Source organism: Atta cephalotes (genome assembly GCF_000143395.1).
Source record: "Atta cephalotes unplaced genomic scaffold scaffold00022, whole genome shotgun sequence".
In the NCBI taxonomy this organism is placed as follows: domain Eukaryota; kingdom Metazoa; phylum Arthropoda; class Insecta; order Hymenoptera; family Formicidae; genus Atta; species Atta cephalotes.
The window spans coordinates 4,682,754-4,702,963 of NW_012130086.1; the positions used below are offsets into that span (position 1 = coordinate 4,682,754).

The 20,210-nt window shown below is 30.6% G+C and overlaps 2 protein-coding genes across 2 annotated transcripts; one reads left to right on the plus strand and one right to left on the minus strand.

The window, feature by feature from the left end:
• The first annotated feature begins 1,348 nt into the window (after nucleotides 1-1,348).
• LOC105619652 (homeobox protein Nkx-2.5-like) lies at nucleotides 1,349-5,973 on the plus strand. The gene is made up of 3 exons (XM_012201172.1): nucleotides 1,349-1,814; nucleotides 5,276-5,492; nucleotides 5,649-5,973. Exons 1-3 carry the CDS (start codon nucleotides 1,349-1,351, stop codon nucleotides 5,971-5,973), a joined length of 1,008 nt encoding a protein of 335 aa, XP_012056562.1.
• A 9,225-nt stretch (nucleotides 5,974-15,198) lies between these two features.
• LOC105619653 (homeobox protein Nkx-2.5-like) lies at nucleotides 15,199-17,099 on the minus strand. The gene is made up of 3 exons (XM_012201173.1): nucleotides 16,814-17,099; nucleotides 16,176-16,264; nucleotides 15,199-15,969 (listed from the first exon to the last, which is right to left on the minus strand). The coding sequence occupies exons 1-3, from the start codon at nucleotides 17,097-17,099 to the stop codon at nucleotides 15,199-15,201; spliced, it is 1,146 nt and encodes a 381-aa protein (XP_012056563.1).
• Nucleotides 17,100-20,210: the final 3,111 nt, after the last annotated feature.

Genomic DNA, 20,210 nt, shown 5'->3' on the forward strand with positions numbered 1-20,210 from the left:
ATCTGATAACTACTTTCCTAATGTACTAATACACAATTTAATCAAATCTTATATATTTAATCATAAAATACAACATATATCAATAATGAAACTGTCATCATGTATGACCACCGTGAGTGATTGCTTCATTGCTCTCATCGATAAGAACTTAAGCAGCTTTTTATCATCTTCGCTGATACGAATGACAAAACGAGAAAATCTGTAAAGTGTCCGTACGTTTCCGGCGGGTCGCGACAATCACGATGATCTAAAATCTCTCGCGATCCCACTCCGTAGCAGAATCTTTCCCGACCTCGTGTCTCCATCTGGATTGGCCATCGCGGAAAAGCGACGTCGCGGGAAAAGCTGTGGATTGGCCGTAGGGCGAGGCTTGCGTCGTGACGGAAGCGTCACGTCTGATCGCACGTAGAACACCCAAAGCTCCACCTACCTCAGAACGCGCGGTATTCGCGCGTGTAAGCTCACTTAGGAGAGCAGGGACTGAGAGGGTGGGTGACGAAGAGCATTACGAAGCTCGTTAAGGAGAGGAAAGAAAGATCATTTCTATGACACACAGTGAGAGAGCGATCGATAGCTGATGAGATCGTCGACGGAATTTGATAAGTTTTGAGCATCATCTTTCGATTAGCAAAACTAGTCTCTCGAGTGAGATCATCTACGTGTAGAGATCTTAGCAAAACAGAAAGAGAAACAGGAGGAAAGAGGGATGAAGAGAAGGGCGAGAAGAGGGCGAAGCATCTCTTAGGTGGGGGTTGGTCGAGTAAAAGAGGGAGGCTCTTCTCGAGGGAGGAAGGGCAAGTTGTGGGTTGAGTGTGGTAATTCGAAAAATAAGTCTCCGCGGGCGACAAGCACACTTGACCGAAGCACACTCGAATCGGAAGGGTCGAGCACTCGGGAATAACAATTAATAACGCCAGTCGGCCTACCAACGATCTTTCTGGCTGCTCGAGAGTATCCAGGGATTATGTGAACACGGAAGGCGCCTAGCATTCGTTGGCTGATCCTCCATTCTAACGTGTCGACGAACAAGCGAGAATGACAGCATCCTGCGTGATTGAGAAAATTCGACGTGTGATTTTTCGATTTTTTTCGATAAGTTTCTAAAAGTGAAAGAAGTCAAAATTTTTTGTGAAGAAAAAACAAGATAGTGAATTTGCACGATGACAATTAGTAAGATGTGACGAGACGAATTTCCTGGAGTGTGTAGATAAAAATGATGGTTGTAATTATGAAGAAAATTAAAGAAGAGAAAATTTAAAAAGGACATCGAGTGCATAGAAAGACTTATTTTAAGACAGCTTTTGTTGTGATCGTCGTGAGAAAGAGAACAATAGCAAAGCATAGAGTGATGGAGGACGAGAAACATAGCGAAGCCTCGCCGAAACCCCTTCAACCAACCCCTTTTAGTATCGCTGATATTCTGAGCCGAAAAAATTCTGGCGTGGATTCGAGAAGATGTGATTTGGAGAAAATCCAGGCCACCGTTTCCGTGCCGATGAGAAAACATAATCATGAATGTGAACGCGTGGAGAACGAGCAGTTCGACGGAAATTACGATCACGATCAGGTGATTCATTATCAAAGATTGCCCACCCCAGAATTGAACATGGCACATGAGTTGGATATCTTGAGGAGGAACTTGGCGCAGGCAAATTTATCAAATTTTGGAGGCCTCCCGCACTTGAGCCAAGGAACTTTTAAGAATCACTTCGAAACTCTGGGAAACCTGACGGCATATCAGTCTGTTAAAGAACCGGAAACTTCTCATAGACAGCAGGATGAAGCCTTGGACATGAGTAAAAATAAATATCTAGGTACGTGATATTATTCGCATGTGCATAAATTATCATAATTTCATAATTTTATAACAAAAAACGTATCGTATTTAAAAAAAAAAAAGTTTACTCTTCTCGAGTATCAAAATATCAAAATAACATATATTTGAATTTTTTATTTACTCTGCAGTATTGAATTAATTAAAACAATAATTTGCAAAAAATAATTGATAGGCAACTTCATATGCATATAACCACGAAGCAGAATTTTCTTAAAAAATTGAGGTCACATTATTAAAAAAAAATCGTTATAAATGTTATGATAAATAACAGATTTATTCTTAATCACGTAAAGGAAACGAAATGTTAATTCTTTTCAAAAAAGAAATTCTAACTAACATATTGCGAGCGAGAACAATAACTTCGAGATTCTAAAAGATGATGACCAACCGGAGGATCTTGTATCGAATATGAGGATGCGGGCTTAAGAGGTCATTTAAGCAGATACGCACGTAACAGACGAGCTCTTTTCAAGGGTTTTTAAAGTTAACCCGAGCGCAGATAACGTAATTGAATGTAATTTTAGTAGCATAAGTGGCACTCGACTCGGCAGACGTCACGAGTACCGGCTACTTCTTGCACTTGTTCGATCTCTGGCCACACTCTGTTCCTATGTGTCTCAAGCACGCAAGGATTCGCAGATTACCTTCGTTTAGATGAAACCATTTTAGATCAAGGTTACGATCACTAACTATTTCCGAGTAAACGTTCGTGATTGATTTATTCGTGACAGATGTAGTGCTATGTGTTCCATGTAGGATAGCAATAATTCTTAGTTAATCGTTTGTGTTCGCTAACTACAATATACGTATTGCGCTACGTGTTACACAAAAATATTGCTATTTTATGTTGCAATTTTATATATATATATATATATATTATGTTTAAAATATTTTCTATGTAATCAATTGAGCTGTACCATATGTACATTGCGTTATATATTACACACAAGAGATAACGATAGTTTACCTTTGCATCCCTTTATGTCATGTCCATCTTTTCGTAATACTCGCCCTCGTTAATGATACGAAAGTATAGAGTTACTTTAGTCGAATAGTGTTATCTTAGTATGAGGGTAAACAGATACTCCCCCTCGCACTGACTGTTTTATGAAATCAATCATAATTAACAGCATTTATGCAAGATTTCTACTTTGTATTCCTTTATAATTATAAAAGTTATAAATAAAGATATAGATATAATAAATATAGATATAAATAATTTTTAGCATTTAGAATGTAAAATTTGAATCATTATTGATCCTAATTACTTATTAATTGTTTCAATCCGGATTTAACAAATTATTATGTATTAAATTGTGATAAAATTAGATAATTATATTTTATAACAAACTTGACGTATTACATCCACGTATCATATTGCAAGGAAGAAAATGATTTAAGGAAGACAAAATACAATTCACAGTAATTTCAGGATACTCAGAAAAAAAAATTATAGGAAACACGTTACGTAAAATTTTATAAAGATAGATCGTGTAAAGATAACATCAAATACACAGTAATTAACATTACGAAAGAGCGTCTGTTCTTAAATGAAGAATTGTCACCTGAAACCGCACGATAGTATATTGTTTGCAGCAACTCGAGGGTGAAGAGGTAGACACGAGCTGGCACCGATTCAAGGTGCACTTAGAAAATTACGAGTCCACTTTCGAGGGGAAATCTCTCCAGTCATTTAATATGATAATGGATAATCAAAAGAATCAACGTTGTTACGACAAATTATTTTTAACCACTTATTACTACTACGGTAATAACTGAAAAAATCCTTCCTGACTTTTGCGTCCTTCCTGATAAAGTCTATCCATGGAGGAGCCGAAAAAGCGTTTTAGTGGTCTCGAAGGATCATCGATGTAATCAGACTCAGTAGACGCCACTTGCTTGCCTGGAACTGAACTCTCGATATAGACTCGATATAAACATCCATAGGATGTTTGACGAGCACGAAGGATGGACGCATTAGCCGGACGAGATGGCATCTAGTCGACGTCGAAAGTGATCAAATATAGATCTCTCTAAATGTTCCACGTCTCCTGCTGACCACCGACGATAAACATTGACGTAGGATGAGCGTTTTGAGCGTGAAATAATTATGACACTGTTAGGAGAACATTGTGATTTATTTGCAAATACTTCCTGATTTAGAAAAAAAATTATTAAAAATTTTGTTTTATTTTAAAATATACGTAAAAGTATCTTCTTTTAACATGATACTTCAATTATTAACTATCAAAAGCAAGGAATCTGTATTTTAAGGATAACACGTTTTAGAGGAGAGATATCGAAATTTCTTAATAATCCCAAAACGATTTTGTTGAAATATCTAAAAATTTAGCTAGATACAGATCTGAAAAGAATTTTATTAAACCATCAAAATAATTAGGTAGAAATATCAAGCATGATAAGCAATGATACAAAAAATTTTAATATTCTAGCAACCAGTTTGCGTCCTATACATAAATATTTTGATTCTAATAAAATTATTTCCAAATCCATATTTAGCTAAATTTTTAGATACTTCAGCAAACTGTTCTTATCATGCAGATATTTATGACATTTTTTATATCTGTAATTGAAGTATTATTGCAATATATTTTTGCAAGAAAATATGTTCAGACTAAAAGTTTTAGTTTTATATCGAGAGTAATTAAAAAAACATATATAAATTTAATTTAAGATTTACTATTTTTAGTTTTTTTGAAATACATTAGTTTTTTTTTGTGTCGATAAAAAAATCTGCAAGTATAAAATTAAAACGTAGACTATTATTTGTTTTCAGCGATGTAATTAATTTTTATTATTCTCGTTAAAAAAAGTTATTTTTTATTAATGGGGGATATGTATCGCAAAGTAGCGGATCAAGCTCGTTGCCAAGTAGAAGAAGCTAGTCTGATCTGTAATACGATTGTACTCTAGTGCCACTGGTTAAACTTAGAGGAGAATTACTGCGGAACAGAAGCATAAACATGTCGGAGTAGCGAGTACATGTGTTAATGTTTGTACGAGACATCAAAAGCAACGAGGTTCTCTCTCGTTCTTTCTCTCTCCGATCGTTCACCGTCTCTATAGCTGCTCGCTGATGATTACTCCGGCTTTCGAGTTAAACGATTGCTTTACAGTATAGTTGCAGATTCTCGCGCAAATCTAAATATTTGTCCGCAAACGAATTTGTACGGCAAGCTCACGTTATTCGAAAAATGAGATTCCACCATTCATCGATACATAAAAACTTAAAAGCTTTACTCTTTTAATAAATGACGATTTAAAGATATGTTAAAATGTGTTTGATAACATCAAAATTTTGTGGAAATTACGTATAATAAAAATTCTATTTTTTTAAATTCTCTATTAATTAAAACTTTACATTGCAACAAATCACAATATATATATAAAATAGAAGTTCGTTCACTTATCTTACAGACGAGGCGGAGGACGACGCGTACGAATCGCAAAATTCAGGTCAAAGTTTGCAGAACAGAAAAAAGCGCAGCAGGGCAGCATTCTCGCACGCGCAAGTCTATGAACTGGAAAGAAGATTTGCTGCTCAAAAATATTTATCCGGTCCAGAAAGGGCAGATTTAGCGCGTGGCTTAAAATTAACGGAAACGCAAGTCAAGATCTGGTTTCAGAATCGACGGTGCAATTTTTTTTATCTATGCTTACACGTCTCATTATTTTCCTAGATTTAATATGAAAATTTTGGAAAATGTAATTTTCAAAAATAAATTATTTTGTTACAAACATTTTTTCTTTCCAATTATGAAATTTCATTAACTGTCATTAATGATTTCAGGTATAAAACCAAGCGGCGCCAACAGCAAGAATTGGGAGCCCTCGTAAACTCTGGAAGCGCCAGGCGCGTGGCTGTACGCGTTCTAGTACATCCGGATGAACATTTGAGGGGATTGCCTCTTCGTGGTTCCGGACAACTTCCCGGACAAATGTCGAGCTCACAGATTCATCCCGCGAACAAAGCGCTCAGTGGTTTCCCATATTATTGTCTGCCATATCATCCGCTACTTTGTCCACCCCTACATGCCACTCATGTTCAGGTACAAAGCCCGATCACATCCGATTTCGATCCAAACCAAATCTCGAAAATCAAGGACGAGAAGTGAATGATAGACTGCTTTCGAAGGATCAACTATTGTTCCACGTCTAAACAAAGATGATGGTACTTCAGGAAACATATGTCAAAATATCATTTAGAGAATACTTTGATGATATCTTTTAAGTAGATATATTGAGACGAATGTCGAGAAAACTCTTTTCCGGAAAATGATTTTGTCTAAGAAATAAATTGAAGGACTTGAAATGAATTGAAGGCAACAATGTGCTCAATTACATAAAAACTGTAAACATATGAAATTTTTAGATTGTATTTATTTATTAAATACTAGCTTCAATCAAGAAGCACATCTACATTTTTTAGAATAGAAAATTGAAAATACGTTTGAAATCTGACTATACTAAATAATATATAATTAATAATTTATAACATAATTCTTTAATAGCTCATTTGTAAAATATGCTCCAATTTAAGATATTATTTCCAAGTCTTTCAATTGCATTTTCATCTAAACATTTTCTGTGCATAAAAAATCCTTTCTTCAGAATTACATTAATACGTATAAATAACTGAATTTACCAATCATCTTGTAGCTGTCAACATCACACGCATAATGTATTGTAATTCAATAGCGACATAAAAACAATCGTGTAAATTAGCCTGTAAATAAATGTATAAAATACGAAATATTGAATTTCCTGTATTTTCTCTTTTGTTTGTCTAAAATACCAAACTTAAATTTGGAAAGGAATAGGAAAATCAAATCAAGCTAAAGCTTCTATTAGTTCCTTAGTCCTCTGATGTTATAAACTTCAAAATTTCATATCATAAAACCAAAAAAACTAAAAATGACGTTGCACAACTGTTATGTTGTGCAAAATTAATGTGCTTCTTATTTTTATTTAAAAAAAATATTATCTGACATAGAAATTACGGAGTACAATTTTTAAAATGAAAATAAAAAATGTGTTCGAGTTACTAACAAAACATGTGCAATTAATAGCGGAACATGTGCAATGTAAAATATAAATTAAATATTAATGCTAATTAAATATTAATTTGTTTAACATGCGCAATGCGTGTACCGTGTTCAAACTCAATTTATTGTTAAGTATAAATGCGTAAATGTCTTTAAATAAAAATATGTATATCAATCAAGATCAATGTCAAGGATGCTTTTTTTCCCTCAATTTTCCTCTTTCTCCTAGCAAAAAAAAAAAAAAAAATTACAAAGCTGCAAGTGGAAAATGAATTTTCTTGGTGATATCGTGACTGACTTTCTCATAAGGGTTTTAATGGCTGTGTCTGGGTGGGCCCAACAGACATCAGATATGTTTATTCAGACGTAGAGACGAGCAAGCTTAACCGACGGACGAGAAAAAATCTAGATCTGACACTCATCTGTTGTAAACAAAAGTGTTACATTGCCCTCGCCGAAACGTCTTTTACATTCCGCCCATGTAAATCCTTAGGGAACGATCTCAGAGTGGGAATTAATAATTTTTAATTTATTTGTTTAGAGTTCTTAAGTTTTAATTGCATGCATACGCACAAAAGCAATGATCATAGAGTATTTAATAAACTACAATCAGACATATTCTTTTTTTAATATGTGAAAATATGTCGAATATGTGAAAAATAATGTCTCCATGATAAATATGACCAGATATGTGTAGAGATATCCAATTGATTTTATAAAAATAAAATTAATTAAATAAATTAAAGAAGCAATAATCTTGCACAGACAGCTACATAAATAAAAGAAATTTAAATTTTGGCAACAGAAAACTCTTTGATCATCCATCATCCATTTGCTCCGTAATTCGTATTTTTGGCGTTCCTGAGTATCAATAAACTGTAGTGGTCGGCACAATTTTCGTGACGCAAGCCACAAATTATTACGAGTTTTGCGTGGCACTAACAGCGACTGTGCATCGACACAAGGCCTCGTTTAGCGCAAGAGCATTATGGCTTTACAATGTTTAGAACTGTTCTAAACGAAGCAATAATGGACTGCAGAAGCGACTATAAAGTCTATACAGCCTAACCGATTTTCCGTTGCGTACGTTTAAATCACGAGTACAGATTACAGGATAGAAGTCATTGCGTTAATTGTTACAATCAGCATTGCTCCAATCTTTTGATATAAATAAATAAAAACTGTTTTAAAAATGTTACAAATCATTTAACTTGTAGTAAAACAAGCTATACAAATAAAAATAACGCAAATACAAAGTGCATTCAATAAAATAGATCAATAAAACGGATTTAATATAAAAATTATATTTTCAAATTTATTCTCTATTTTGCATTCAGAAAATTAAAATCATATTTCTATGAAAATAATGTTATTATTGATTCGAAATGTTTCTCAGTATGGATGTTTATCGAATATTTAACTATAACGAAATTTACGTTGAAACTTAAAGAATTAGTTCAGAATGCAACAAACCATTTTCAATTCTTGAGTTAGAAATTTGTTATCGACGCGACGGTAACAAGCTCACAATTTGAAGCAGAAGTACGTTCGTTTGAGTGCACCTGATGGACTTGTCTCGTAAAACGAGAAAGGAACGATTTAACGCTCAATCAACCGACGAAAGCTAATTTTCATTAGCTGTTAATAGCACAAGACCACCCTCTCCCTTGATCACCCTCTATGACTCTACGCCTTAACCCCTCGCTACACCGTTCTCCAAGCGCTCGACTTTCGTTTGTTACGAGAAAGCTTTGCGCGTTGAAATGAATGGTACAGAAGAAATTTGCAAAATTAACGTAAAATTTATCCGTTGAGTAATAAAGTACTGTAATTCAATAATATATAATAGGAATATATAATATATTTGAGAAAGAAATTATTTTATAAAAAAAATATCTTTTTTATGAACTTTTCATTTGCTGTCATAGAAAAAAAATACTATAATAAAATATTTCAATTTTTTTAATGTTTTAAAATTTAATTTAATTTAATTTTAGAGGCACTTGCAAATTCTCCCACTTTTTGTAATAAAAGTTTTTTTAGATTTTTATATCTTGTAGTTATTAGTACACTGTTTGCTACAAAAAAAACCGATTTTGCTAAAGTATCTGAAGATTTAGATAAATATGAATCTGAAAATTTTATTGGATCATTAAAATAATTAGATAGAGAGGAATTTCAAGCATGAGGAGCACTGCTGCAAATAATTTTGAAATTCTAGCAACTAGTTTGAGTGTCCTATATAATTATTTTGATACAACAAAATTATTTTTAAATCTATTATCATAGCTAAATTTTTTAATGTTTCAACAAAACTGTAAAAGCGTGTGTTGTTCGATATATCATGTTCACGATTATATTATCGATTTTATAGTTCTGAAAATCTTAATATTTCGTTCTTGTTAAGAGTTTGCAAAAATTAATTTTTTATTTCTTTTAAAGAACTTGTTTCAATATTCAAAAGATAAGTCAAATTTGGAACAAAAACAGACAGACTTATAGAGACAGTTTTTCAATATTTCTGACTAAATATTCTCTACATTTCAATGAATTCGTAGGTAAGTATATATCGAGAGTCAGATTTACTGTAAAAAGATTACCAGAGGGATCAATTTGAATCTCATTTTAAAAAATCGTACAAAGAGGACAATTCAATTCCGTTCGAGGCAACATAGCGGCTATTATCAATTTTTCACGAACCATTTGCATGCATAGTAAAAAATGATTCTGACTTTTTCAAGCGTCTGCGATATCTTTTACAATGGACGTAAAACGAATAATTAAATTTAAAAGTATAATCCAGACCCTTTTTCTACAAAGCTGACTTAATATTTCATTTCGGATTTTATTAAATATTTTTTAATATGGATTATTAAAAGACATATCAAAAATGATAAACTCACAGTCGTTGAAACGAAAAAGCCATAGAGATACAGATTCTTTTTATTTTTGTAAATAAAACAAATGCATGATGCAAATCTGATTTCGTCCTCTCAAAGTAACATAAACGGAATTGCCGGTTCCAAGTTTGAGATTTCAGTCGTTACTATCGTCTCTATCGTTACTTTTTCCTACCTCTCTTATATACCATTCTTCCGACTTCTGACACGCGTTTCAATTGGGATGGTTGCCAAGGAAACCTAGGAGCCAGGGTGTCACATGGACTATTGAAGACGTTAAAGGGGACACCTCTCCATTTCGTTGAAAACATTCGAAACACGATGTCAGAAATCAATATGATTTATAAGTCATGACTATATTTATAAGTTAAACGTGAATTTCAAATTTTATAAATTTAAATTCCTCATATTACATTTTTAGATAAGTTATATATTTTTGTTTGTGCCAAGTGATCTATCACCATCTAATATCAATAAATAAACAACTTAATAATTTTCTGTTATTAAAAAACTAAAACGCTTATAATTATAAAATTATTTAAAGCTTATATTTATGTATTATATGCAGTTTCAAAAAAGCTTTTTTAAACTTCACATTTTTTTCGATTCTTACAATTTTGATAATAACATTTTTTTTAAATGTGAAAACGCTTTTTAAAAAAAAATAATAAAAAATATAATAAAAAATTCTTCCTTCTTATTAAATCAGAAAAATAGGATAAAATTATTTTAATTGTATTAATTACCTTACAATATATAACAATATAATTAATAAATTAAATATTATAGCTCGGTTGAGATAAATCCATACAATCAATTAATGCCTATTCGAAACAAACACTGACAATGTGAAAATAATTTATTCAAATAAACTTTATTGAAATGTTTCGATCCTGATTTGGATCCTTATGATAACGTTGTGATGATTATTATACCAGGAAATATGATGATATCTTGTTACATTACTATCCTTAAATGACTGCATTATTAATAATTTTGGAGCATTGATAAGGCTTCAAATCAGGATTGAAACGTTTGCGTATTTAATATGTTTATTTAAATAAATTATTTTCACATTGTCATTCAGCGTTTACTCAAATAAGCATTAATTGATTGATTGATTTATAGATTTACCTTACAATATATATATATATTTATATTAATTATTTAAATTGTGAATAAAATTATTTTATTACTTTCTTACTTAGCACTTACATGCATTCATATTTAGTCTCGCATGTGCAAAAGTTTTTTTTTCTTCGATCATCGATACCTGCTCTACTTTGCGAATTTGTAAAAGTGGGAGAAAATCAGCCCGAGTACATCGCGCGGATCATCAAGTGAGTAACGACGCTTGAAGTCTACCAAGAAGAACTTGTCGAGCGAACTACGGAGGAAACCGTTTCCTTCGCTTTTCCGGCATTTCAAAGAAGCAATTTAGCGATTTTTCATGGCGAAGCGCCGTCGAGGAAAATTGGCGTACGAGCGGCCAATCAGCGGTGTTTCATACAGCCACCAAGATTCCAAGAAATTCTTTCAAATATTTCATAGATTTCTTGTACTTACGAACTACGAGGAACTACAGCTTACTACTAGTACCTTCACTAGTGACATTCTTTGTACTCTGAAAACAAAAAAACATTGCTTAGTTTAAACTTGATATTATACATCATATGCATAACATGTAATTCAATTACACAAATATAAACAATAGAGAAGTTAATAAATTAAAAAAAAGACTATCTTTAAAATAGTAAATAATAAAACTATCGTAAATGATAAACAATCATATGAGAATCCCGTCAATATTTTATTGATTTTATTGATTAAAACATACAATTAATATATAATGTTCCTTGAAGAAAATTGAGATGTATATAATAAGAAATACATATAATATATATTTTCACATTATATAAAAAAAAATATATATATATTATAATATTATATATTTTAAATATTATATTATAATATTTCCAAAATGTAATATATATATATATATATATATATATATATATTAACATTTTGGAAATATTTTCTACACTAAAATGTAGAGTGCAGAACATGTCAATAATAAAAGATGTCAACTATAAAGAAAATTATTATTTCATGCGCTGGTAAATCAGACATTTAGATTTGAGCTTCTGAGAGAGGTGATTTCAGGCGACCCTTTGATTTTACAGCGCTTTACAAACGACAAACGGTAATAGTTTCACCCATGGTAAAACAGAATTCTCTATGACAATAAACGCATATTATTTTTTTAAACAAATTGCTTACAATTATAAATTTAGAGTTTAAGTTTCATAAAAATTAGTTATCATTCTTTAGTGAAAAAAAACATTATTTATTTCAATATGCTACAAGTTTATAAATTATTGTCTTAAGGTATATTATACATAAGGAATATTATTATTAAGATGCGAAATAAACACCTTGAAAGAAAACTAATTTTTTTATTATATTTTGAGTAACTTTAATAAAACTTTTTTATATAATTAGAAAATACCTTAAAATTATGAAAAAAATAATATGGAATATCAGATTTTTAGATAAATGTATCATCTCTTAATCTGTTGTTAATTAATAAATTAGCATTCAAGATAAAGCAATTGATTTTAATACAAAATTAGATTTTTATATCAATACTTCATCTGTCTTCATTCTATGGTCAATTTTATCATTGCAAAGTGCAACAAGTAGATTTTTCTATTTCGTAATCCTTTAAATTTTTTTTATCAAAGAATGATTAATTATCTGTATGGGAAAAAGTTCTCCATTTATAACTAAAATCTTCTGATTTGTGGACATTGGTCCTTTTATGCATATGCTCATCTATGTACACAACGTCGCGTGCTTTCTCTCTTGGGACCTCACGCAAACGGTTTGTCGCGGTCCCCCTTTAGCTTACAAGTAAATAGGATCGAATTTCTATGTTGAGCGTTTCGTGATTGATTATCTGAATATATGATATCGTAATGGAACTGCTCATATAGGACATAGATATACATGTGGAGTGATGCATTGATGCATCGATGTTATGAAAAATGCGAGAAATGCATTTGATACTTAAAAGAATTAATTCATTTAACTTCTAAAAATTAACAACTATCTAATCCTAAATATATAATAAAAATTAATCTAAATACATAATAAATTAACAAAAATATTATATCATCTATTAAGAAATTTGCTTATTTTAACTTTCGTGTTTTCTGATATAGATTTCATCGAAATCATTATCTCTTTCGCATTACATAATTGTTTTCTCACATAGACATGTATAGATAAGAGAAATTTACGGATTAAATTATCTTATCAGGTTCAACCTATCGCAGGTGGATATCTGGAAAGGGATGCAGGTTGCATTTCGTTTAGACAGATACAATATGGCCGTGTGTCTTATAAAATTACCAGTGACATTCTTATCAGCTTGTTCCCATGGCCCTTTATGGCACCAGTAGCACCATGAATGCGATTACACTGATGTAAATCGTCTATGTGGGCAGCACTTGACTGCCAGATGACCCGTCGTGTTCGCGCGATAACCCAAAAGGCGCCCATGGCTTCGCTCAAGCTGTCAGAATTCACCTATTTATAAATGCCATTTCGCCATATTTCTGTATTGAATCGCGAACTCACAAGTGGCATCTGGATTAAATTTAATTCGATAGAAATCGATCATAAATACATGCGGCATTCATGTAAATGCATTCAGCATGCGTAATAAATATATTATAAGCATACGTGATATGCGAATTTCTTACATACATTAATTATAATAATGATAATTTTATTAAGTACAATGACATAATATATAGCAGAAGATAAAATAATAGAAAATAATAAATGCAATTGCAAAGTCGAGACTGTAGCTGATTCAGTGCCTAAATCGAAATTTAATAAAAGTTGAATTTTTTAAATTTATTATTTTCTCTCGACATATTTATGCACATTTTATTATAATTTCATGCTTATTTTATTCAATTTTGCGATAAATTTTGCGATTATTTTTTGATTATAAAAGTATTAGTATTTGCTTAATGTAAAGATTATATTCATCAATTTTAAAATAAGATAAAAATTTAATCTATTACTAAATACGTGATTTCAAATCTTATTCTACTATGAAATTTTTATAAATAATTATAAAGAAATCAAATTAATTATTCTATCATAAAGTTATATCATATTAAATGTAAAATTTTATTGAAAAGTCAAATTAAAGTAATTCTCGAAGTATAATATATACAAGAAAAATATAACACTTTCAGATTTTTATTATACGTTTAATAGAAAACTGAACATTTCTCTTTACTTATTATACACGATATACACAATTCTGTTTCTATTCAGCAAAGGTCCATCTGAACGAAAATTAATTTATTGCACAACTAGCGTCTGCACTTAAAAGTCAGTGAAAAAAAACTTTCCGAAGCACATGACATACGCGGAAAAGTGCTCGAAAAGTTTCCGCAAAGGCCACTTGAAGCAATTTCCGCCCTCTTGTACGGCGCGTTACTATTTCGAAGAGAAAATCTTAGTCAACTAAAAAAACAGCTGCCAATATCATAAGCTTATTCTCTAGCGTATTTCTAATTTAGCCTTAATCGTTTACGTATATGTATAATAATAATTAATGTATAATAATAATTAACGAATACATCTTTGGTGTATTATTTCTTTTTTTTTGTCAACGTTGATCTTCCTTTGTCAAGATTTAGCGAGATTTGAGTAACATCGAACTATCAACTCTTTAACCTTTTCAGTATGGCATACCGACTTTTTTCTAACACTTTTAATGTTTTTTCCATTACTTACAATTTTTTTTATTTTAATAAAAATATAGATATAATTGCTTGGTATCGTATGCCATCATATCTAGCGTTTCAATTGAAAACAAAAACTAATTGCAATATTCATTTTTGAAAGTTATAAGCAATCGAATTATATACCATATCTAAATATGTTGTAATATAATGTTTAAGATTAACATATATGAGATTTTAAATGTTTTAGATAAATACATATAAAGGATGAATCTTATCTTTTTTTTATTATGTTACATGCATAAAAATATCATATACATAATATAAAAAAAAGAAAAAGAAATGTAATTCATTTTCAAAGATTAAATTATCTTTCCAATCATCATATCAATTCTAAGTTAATCAATATTGATAATAATTAAAATTGATAATAATTAAATTGATAATAATAATTAAATATTTATTGATAAATGTAAAATTCTTTCAAATAGTGCATAATTAATAAGCTATTTGAAAGAATTGAAATAACGATTTAATTAACTGCTAAATTTTAAGTTATTCTTATCAACAGAATCACTATAGATCCAAGAATAGAAACTGCAATGCGATTTTAATTTTCGCATCACCTACCACAGTCGTTGAAGATTTTGATCCATAGGTACCTGTTCCATATAATTCACGTATTGCATTTGATAATTGGTAGGAGCAAGATAATTCGAAAATCCATATTCGCCATTAGAGGCATCCATAGACATCCGCCTATCATTCATAAGCTGTTTGTTATCTGACTGAATAGTTTTCAAGTCTGGATAAGACATGGCTTCGTTGGTGTTAGAGCATGTCTTAAATTCCGACTTAATTAATCGATTGCAATCATGCACATTCGACGTAGCTTCCGTCACGAAATTGCTTCTGTATTCTGCAACGTGCTGCTTGTCTGCCATGTCATTTAGACTTGATCTTCCGGGCATGTCTGAATTTACTTCTGGCTTGTACTCCGTACTGATATTGGAATCAATCCTCATCTCGTTCGAGTTGGATCTGAAGTCGGGACTGAGACGAATCTCATTTGTCCTAAAATCCGTCTGTATCGGAGCGTTTAAATCCGATCGGATATTTGGCCAATAAGGTGTGTTGTAGGATTCTTGTACATTAGGTTTACCATCCTTGATGAGAATCGGTACGGCAATCTTCTTTAAGGGCTGATTCTTCATATTCTGCGCCTGCAACTTCTCAGCATCCTCGATTCGAGCGCGTTTGTTCTTATATCGTCGATTCTGAAACCAGATTTTCACTTGCGTGCTGGTCAGCTTCAATGATTGAGCCAACATTTCTCTCTCAGGTGCGCTTAGATATCTCTGCTGTTTGAATCGTTGCTCCAATTCATAAACCTGTGTCTGCGAAATATATTATGAAGTTATTTATGATTATTTAGAACTTTGTACATTTTAATATTTATTTTAATATTCATAATTTTTAGACAAATAATTTTATAAAGTTTTGGAATTAAATTTGTACATAAAATCATTTTGATAAAATTATCTTATTAAATTATTATCTACTCGAATAAACTTTAATAGTTATCAAAAAGAATCAAACTTACTTGCGAAAACAACACTCTTGGCTTCCGTTTCATTCTTTTACCAGATTGGCTTTTGCGCAATTCAGTCTTGCTGGACGTAACAATGTTACCTAAAAATAATTTAGGTACTATTATTAGAGAATTTACATATAATTTATAAATAAAAATTTTTCTCGCTAAAGCTAAAATTCGAAACTTTAAAATAAACGAAAATTCTAGTAAAGCATATCTCAAAAATGATTCTTGAATTGGTAATAATAAGTTTCATAATATGATTTTCAAAATTAATGAATTACTTTTATTACAATTATATAATTGTATTATTATAATTATATAAGTTTTATTTTTATTATAATTTATTCTTTAATATATATTTCTTGAAAATTAGTACCGTGTAATATTAGAAAAATATGCAAATATTGCTGCAATAATTTAAAGAAACCACAATATAAAAAATTTTAACGCTATTAATTATAACTTTTTTAATAATTTATCACAATTTTTGTTTAATAAAAAATACTATAGGGCAGAAGAATGATATTTTGATTTACAAACATACTTTTATAATTCCGTGTAATAAAATTATTGTAAAACAATTATATCATGAAAAGTGATATATCTTTAAATTCTTATAACAAAAATAATAAAATAATACTTACCGTCTTCAGTGATAGAAGTCTCTTGGTATGGCGGTACCACCTGACTCAATTGGTGAACGTGATTAAGATCCGAATAATGCTGATAACTGGGCATCGGTTGATCCTTGGGAAATTTATCTATTTCCCAATTATTTTCAGAGATAACGTTATATGAATAATATTCTTGATGCACATGTTGTTGAGCTTGATTTTGATGATGTGCGTAACAATCCATGACGCCGAGTTGCTGATCTTCGCTGAGAATATCACGAACACTGAATGGAGTCGACACCGAAGAGGACAACATTCTAAAGCATTTTTCGATTTTCAAATCACTCGTTATGCGTCGAACATCACTTTATCAGAAAAAATTTTTTTCGCATTGCATTCCTCTTTAAGCAAATCTCATCTTTTTTTAATTCTTACAATAACTCAGTAATCAAAGTTCTATTTTCACTTTGCAGAGTTTGGAAACTAGTTTTAAAAATTCGTCAATTTAATTGTATACTAACAGTAATTCTTTAAATATTAGTTTAATAAATGTTCAATAAATTAGTCTTTCTCTCCGAGAAATTTTGTTTGTTAAATTGTCAAACTTTATTAATTCATACATTTGTCAAGAGTTTTAAATTCACATGCAGAAGTATTGATAGTGTGTTCACAATGTAAACTGTTTCGTGAATACGAGATCGTAAAGAAACTTTCAAATTTGCATGTGAAAATCTTGATAGTTTATTCACAATTTTATCAACTATCGAAGTTTAATATTACACGATAAGACACATCACTGTAATCAATAAATGATACATACACAAGTATCTATAAAATTTGCGAGAATAGCGAACAGCCGTTTATCGATGCACTATCCCTGTTTCGGGGGATGGTCACGGTTGAGTGGTCGGGTCGGAGGGCAGACGTATAATGTGACTTGATCTTGCAAGGGAGTCAAGTGTTGGTCCCGTCGCACAGAAACGTCATGGCGATACACTGATGTGAGTGTGAGAATGCATTAGTGTACGAAGATTCTCACTACCACAGTTGCACATAATTTTAATGGTAACTCCGTGTATTGAAGTTTTTACGAAGTAATTTATTATTAGGAAATGTCATGTGGATTATATGCTCGCGCATGATAATCCAAGTTATTGCAATTGTTATAATAATATGATTTCATATTAATTACTAAAATTTTAAACAACTATATGAAGCGTAGGAATCTCGATATGAAATCGATCTTAAGAAGAATTTAAAAGTTGCGTTAAATCTTATCACACTGAAGAGAATCTGATGTAAAAAGGTCGAAACGTTTGTGTGTATGTAAACGTTTGTTTTATTGTTATTTTATATATAAACATTGTATAGTACGAACATCAAGCATGGCTTCTTTGCGTTTTTATATATTGATTGTTTGAATTTTATTCATTGGAATCTAATTACATTGTGTTTTAATTGAAAAATTTTTTACAATTTTTTGCAGAATATAAGATTTTAGTTTTATAAAAAAATCGCGAAATATTCTAAATTATACAGAGTGACAAAAAAATTTAGCTACAAAGTTTATAAAATCATTAGTCACATATATATTTATAAAAAAAAAAACAACTTTAGACTGTTAGTTATATCTTATTATAATTAATGATCAAAAATATAATTATAATAATTAAACCAAAAATAATAATTAACATTAAAAATATTCATTTTTAACTATATCCATTTTTAACTTTGATATATTTAAGGCGTTTCGGTCAATTATCACCTATCATATCAATGATAGATATGCATCTTTTTTTTACTCAGGTAATAAGTTGATGTTATTTGTCGTCATTTTGTCGAAGTGATAATAAATAACATCAACTTCCTTAAACTTCCTATCCTTTGATAAACACATAAAACTTTGTCACACAAATTTTTTTATAACTCTGTAATTTACAGGTAAATCAACTTTAATTGGCTCAATAAATTTTCAATCCCTAATTTTTCTTGACAGAAATTTTTTTTAAAAACTTTAAAAAAAGCATAACTGAAATGAAAGCAAAGACTGCAACATATAATAATCATTGATATCGGAAGTGTCTGAATAATTGAGAAGACAGCAAAATATCTTTTTGCGTCACGACAGCCATAGTCGTTGGTAACGTAAGGCGGAGGAGAGTACGAAAGGTCCGCCTATACGAGACGAATCCCACCAATCAAAACATATTGGGAGTCGTGTTTCTAAAAGCAACGATTAAACGATCATTTGCGCAATACGTTCCTTGTCGTTCTCCCTCGATTAACCATCATCGTTTTTTCGTGGAAGTAGCGCGCAGTATAATTAATTGGTATTTTTTCGACCATCATATGTCATTGAATCGTTATGAAACACATTGCAAATTAATAAAAATTGAAGTAAAACTGATAGAAGAAATATAATAATATACATCAATCTCATCACACAAACGAAAAAAAGTTTATCTAATAAATCTGATTAAATAAATAACATATAATATATAAAGATATTTCTTGCTTTAGTTTTTCTAAGTTTGCTGCTTGTTGTAAAATTTCTAAAAGTATTATATTTACAATATAATCAAGGATTTAGTAATTAACGTAGTATTTGCTCTAATTTGGAACTAAATTAAGCTAAAAGACAACTTTATAATGAAATAAAAAATATTTGTCGAATTATTATATATTATATCAAATAAATAATTAGAAATAAGATGAATATTAAAAAAAATAGGAGACTTTATTCTCCGGATACTCTCCGTCGGCGATTGTCGGCACTAAGCAACGGAAAAGACTCAAATTAATGTGATTTCTGTTTTATTTAACAGAAAACGTGAAACAACCCGCGTGTGCCGTCTAGACATCCAGATACACGCAATTGTCTGGACCACTCACGGAAAAACGACAAAAGTCTTGTTCGAGCGCAGAAATACACAGTCGAGTTGATCTCTTCAAGCATAATAGAGAGTATCCTCATCTGCAGCTCTGCAAGTCTGCAAGCTCGAATATGCAGACAACGTTAAACGATATATAAGTTTTATAGATTTTCGCTGTTTATATAACTGTTAAAATGTTTTCTTTTACATGTGACACTATTAATCAAAATATATTTTTTATTCGTTTTTAATTTTATGTTTTAGCTGAAGTTAAACACATCTTATTCACGGACTTATTAGATTAACATCTAATTCACGGACTTTGCTCATATAAAACATATACACTCACATAAAACATGTAAACAATTTATATTAATGTAAATTCAAATAATTTGTTATAAGTTATTGCATTTATATGCAATAATATTCGCTATGTGTGTAATTAAAGGATTATTTTTATAATTTTTATCTTCCAATAAAATAAAAAAAATTATGTAAAAGAATTTTTCTGAAGAATCTAAAAATGTAGCTATAGATAGATACAGATGTGAAAA

Bases quoted from the DNA above. Each gene is read 5' to 3' on its own strand.
- LOC105619652 (XM_012201172.1), top strand. From the start codon at position 1,349: ATGGAGGACGAGAAACATAGCGAAGCCTCGCCGAAACCCCTTCAACCA. The intron at 1,815-5,275 runs GTACGTGATATT...CTTATCTTACAG, and splicing joins GAGTAAAAATAAATATCTAG to ACGAGGCGGAGGACGACGCG. The intron at 5,493-5,648 runs GTGCAATTTTTT...TAATGATTTCAG, and splicing joins ATCTGGTTTCAGAATCGACG to GTATAAAACCAAGCGGCGCC.
- LOC105619653 (XM_012201173.1), bottom strand. From the start codon at position 17,099: ATGTTGTCCTCTTCGGTGTCGACTCCATTCAGTGTTCGTGATATTCTC. The intron at 16,265-16,813 runs GTAAGTATTATT...AATTATTTTTAG, and splicing joins GACTTCTATCACTGAAGACG to GTAACATTGTTACGTCCAGC. The intron at 15,970-16,175 runs GTAAGTTTGATT...TATATTTCGCAG, and splicing joins CAAGAGTGTTGTTTTCGCAA to ACACAGGTTTATGAATTGGA.